This window comes from Rhagoletis pomonella, unplaced genomic scaffold, assembly GCF_013731165.1.
Source record: "Rhagoletis pomonella isolate Grant_MI unplaced genomic scaffold, Rhpom_1.0 Rhpom_scaffold_13979, whole genome shotgun sequence".
Lineage (NCBI taxonomy): Eukaryota > Metazoa > Arthropoda > Insecta > Diptera > Tephritidae > Rhagoletis > Rhagoletis pomonella.
This window is the reverse complement of record NW_023472506.1, coordinates 1-4,077: the sequence shown is the minus strand read 5'-3', so window position 1 is coordinate 4,077 and position 4,077 is coordinate 1. Positions and strand designations below refer to the sequence as shown.

General features: G+C 39.1%; 1 protein-coding gene across 1 annotated transcript; it reads right to left on the bottom strand.

Moving 5' to 3' along the window:
• Positions 1–2,243: 2,243 nt before the first annotated feature.
• On the bottom strand, positions 2,244–4,012 carry LOC118757056 (protein Red-like). Its single transcript, XM_036491789.1, has 2 exons — positions 2,441–4,012; positions 2,244–2,364 (listed from the first exon to the last, which is right to left on the bottom strand). Exons 1-2 carry the CDS (start codon positions 3,932–3,934, stop codon positions 2,293–2,295), a joined length of 1,566 nt encoding a protein of 521 aa, XP_036347682.1. The 5' UTR covers positions 3,935–4,012; the 3' UTR covers positions 2,244–2,292.
• Between the last annotated feature and the right edge of the window lie 65 nt (positions 4,013–4,077).

The following is a 4,077-nucleotide window of genomic DNA, read 5'->3' as shown; positions in this document are numbered from 1 at the left end:
AGAGGAAGAATAAAATAAAAACCAACACATTCTGTTTGATGATTCAGGGGTCGTAGTTTATGTAAATTCCCCGATTCCAAAGGCCTAAGCAAACCCAATAGCAATATGGAAATTAAGCCTTCAACCTACTAATATAGAGGCGGGCAATGTGAACTGAGCATCTTAAAAACTGAAATCTCTTCAGGGGAGCCAGCAAGTTGTAGATAACAGTTGAATCCCTCTCAAGCCCGGCACCGCGCAAAGACAATGCTGGCTTTACCTCTCCAGCTGGAATAAGCATTTCCTCATCGTTGATGAATAACACGAAAGCTCGTCCCTTTCAGATCGGCCGCTGTAGTGTGGATCATCGATTATTTGTGCGGAGTCGTCGGTCGATCTCCGCAAAGCTAAGAGCTAGAAACGACTGTGTTATTTCGTGTACGAGCCAAACCATCGGCACAGTTTGTGAGAAGATTACTGGCATGGAAGATTCGTCACAGCAGGTAAATCAGCCTCCATACTCTTTATATAAACAAAACGGCATCATCACGGCATCATAACTCCAAAATACTTGGCGCCACTTTCGACAGCTTGCACGCCACTACCATTTGCAATAAGTCTTGTGGGCGACAGAAGATCGTCAAATTACTTGCTGACAGCACTTGAAGTGCGGCGTAGGAAACTTCAATCGTGAATTAAACGAGAGTGGCCAATCGGCGGTGAGATACGCTATGCAAGTGTGGGTGGAATCAAATTGCGGTAAACAGCCGGGACATCTAAAAAAAATTCGCAGACTTCTTCGGAACGTTACGTATACTACGAAACACAGATGCAAAAAACGAAACAGTTCCTCTTGTAATGTCATACTGATAACCATCCCCACAAATCTCTGCTTCTCAACGAACCGCCACCCATACCCGTGAGAAGACACCTACTCGGGTGGGAAAACGACGTTAAGCCGTAGGCCCTCCACTTATCTATCTAACTTATTTACAGGTGGTGGTGGTTGTAGCAGCATACAAGTTCCCCAAAGGGTTTTTGGGGAGTGTTGCTGGCTTACAGGTCGATTTGGCTGCTTTCTATAATATATATTTTGTTTATGGAAGCAGAGAAATTTTTGCCAAAAATAGTCTCGTGAGGTGGCGCCAGGGTCGAGATATTTTGAAAAACCCTAATGCCAGGTAACGTCACGTCAGATAATTCAGCTGATTAAACAAAAAGCAGAAAAAATTTCTACATTCAAAAACTTGGAAAATTAAACATAAAGATTTCCAATAATACTACAAGAACTTGTATATAAATAGTTTTGCTCAATTCCCAGAGTTTTGCAATTTTGTAATCGAAGTCAAAATTCACTTCTGTTTTTTGTAACGTCACGCCGGCGTAATCTAGATAAACCTTTTTAAAATTTTGACCTTTTCATTTTTTTTTACATATTCAAATTAAAAAATTTGTTGTTATTACTTAAAAATCTGCGTAAAAATATTTCAAATATGAACACCCCCTAATTAAATTTGGAATGACGCTCGTTTATCCTACATTTCCCTTTCATGCTTCGAACGAGAAAAAAAAGAGGGTGAGAAAATACATTTCCAATGATACCCTACCCTATAAGTCTAAATCGGTAAAGTTTTGGCTGAGTTATTGAAGTTTTTATTAAACCAGCCTTTGAAAAAATTTCAAAAAGACCATCAAAAATCTCATTATACTGTTTCCGTTGAAAATATTTTTTAATATTTGTATGCAGATTTTTTAGGCTTTAATATCCCTTCGCACATGTGCAATGGCTGTTCACGTACGCCAGATTCTATAAGGTTTATTAATAGGGAAAACAGCTGTTCCTGTAAATCCTGTAAAACCTGCAAATCCTAAAGAACCTGCAACAGGCTTAAACTTAGGTCCCTTTTATGATTCAAAACTTCGAAGATAGTTGAGCTGTAAGCTGTAAATTGGTATTGTGGGACTCAACTTTGAAATCGTAGTTGTCTGGCACCAGCATCCTCGGGCTCATCAGTAAAACATAATTCGTAACTGATTTCCATTTTTTGCTTTTAACTATTTTAATATAACCTCCCAGATACAACTCAACTAAGTTAAGTTGTCAACCATAACAAGGGCGCTAAATCTAAATCTGAAATGTTAAAACCGTGTTTATGTCGACAAATCGACCTTGAGAAAGGGTGTTTTAATTTAACTGTTAATATGTTTATACTCACATTCGAAATCAAAATAACAGGTAAATATTTGCAATTTTTCTCTGTAAGTTTGGTATACATATATATTGTATTATTCAGTTTTGCTATTTTTAGGGTATTAATATTTTGCAACTTTGTAATCAGGTTCTTCTGCACCTCCTTTAGGAAATTTTCTTTTTTGTATAATATTCTGAAAAAGAATTCAATAAATTAAAATTAGAGAAGACGTTGTAGTTTGACTGGATATTTTTTTTTTTTTTATTCACCTGAATTTTCTGCCACTCGCGGTCCAGTTCGGCCTTTTCGCTTTTTTCCGTTTTGTTTTTCCGTGTTCGTCTTCCGTCTTGCATTTTGACACCATATTGAAATGCTGCTTTCGGTAAAGCCTCTTTGGTGCTCATATAATCGGAATATTCCTCTTGGGTATCAAAGTCCCATCGTCCGATTGGTCCCTTTTTATTTCCCAAATCCATTTTTGTGTAGTCCACTTCGTCATCTGAATCATCAATGGCATCATTCATTTCTTCTAGTCCGGGATAGCACTCAGCATAACCTTCAGGCTCGTTGGTAAAACGTGAGGCTATAGTTTTTGTAATCTTAGGTGGCGGTGGTATGGTAATCAAAGGCTCTGTGTCCTCGACACCCTTGGCATCAACGAAATATGTGCCAGCTGCGACTTTCGGGATATTTTTGTCCAATTTAGCAGTCTCATTCTTGGAGCTCGGTTGATAGTCTCCAATATCGTCATATATGCTATCACCCAGTGGTTTACCGGATGAAGTCGTAATCCCATGTACTCCTGTCCCAATCATGTTTATTGATTGTTCCATTTCTTTTTCATAAAAAAGAGGCTTATCTTTGTCACGCTTCTTGTTTTTCTTATTGCGGCCACCAGCTCTTAAATAGGAGAGAATTTGTGACAATTTATTTATGACGATGTCATTGGTTGTAAGTGTGGCAATATCTTCACGATTTACGGGAACCTCAAATTTTGAACGAATTAAAGTTGTTGGTATATCGCTTTCATTCAGTTCGTCTTCCAAATCAATAACGTAGGCCATTCGGCCGGGAGCAAAGAGTTCAATTCGGGGTACATCTTTTGATCGGCGCGCTTGAACTAAACTAAAAATGTTACGAGCCATAGCACTTTTAATAGCCAAATGGTCATCTATGTCTTTGGACTCAACTTCAGCTTGCTCAGCAGCTGCGGTTTCAGCCAACTTTTCAGTTGCTGCCGCTACAGCCATAGCTTGTTCTTCTACCTCTTGGGTTTGCAATTCAGATCGAACCTTTTGCAAAAGTGCATAATCGAGACCTTTTACCAAGTGAGTGTGCCGCATATCACCACCCAAGAATTTCGATTCCTGAATAATTCTACGGCGACGTTCTGCGGCATCAATGCCTGATTTCAAATCAGGAGCAACAGCACGATAGGCATTGGTACTACTGTGACCAGGAGTGCTAACATTTTGATAATCTGGGTTAGCACCATCACGACGTTCACGTGCTCGATCGCGGTACTTTTCCGAAAGCTGCTGTAACTTGCCATCTTCTTGTTTCTTAAGTGCTGCATAAAAGTTTTTCTTTTTTCGTCGCAAATCATTACGTTCACTACTGGTACCTTGTGGCTTTTTCTTTTCCGTTGACGACGAAGGAGCAGTTGTGGCATTTATCGAAGGAGTACTACCTGGTGGTGGATGACGTGGTGTGGCCAAGAGCTTACGAAAATCATCGTTTGTTAGACGAACGGACTCAGACATTTTTCCCAAAAAATTGGGGGTATAAAATACCTCACTGTTAAAATATGTGTTTACGAAAATATGCACAAAGTAGTAATGTAAGAAAAAAATCGATGTTTCCGTTCCATTGTTGCAATTCGATAAATCTTTTATTCGATAGACCC

Bases quoted from the DNA above. Each gene is read 5' to 3' on its own strand.
- LOC118757056 (XM_036491789.1), bottom strand. From the start codon at position 3,934: ATGTCTGAGTCCGTTCGTCTAACAAACGATGATTTTCGTAAGCTCTTG. The intron at 2,365-2,440 runs GTGAATAAAAAA...ATTCTTTTTCAG, and splicing joins GCGAGTGGCAGAAAATTCAG to AATATTATACAAAAAAGAAA.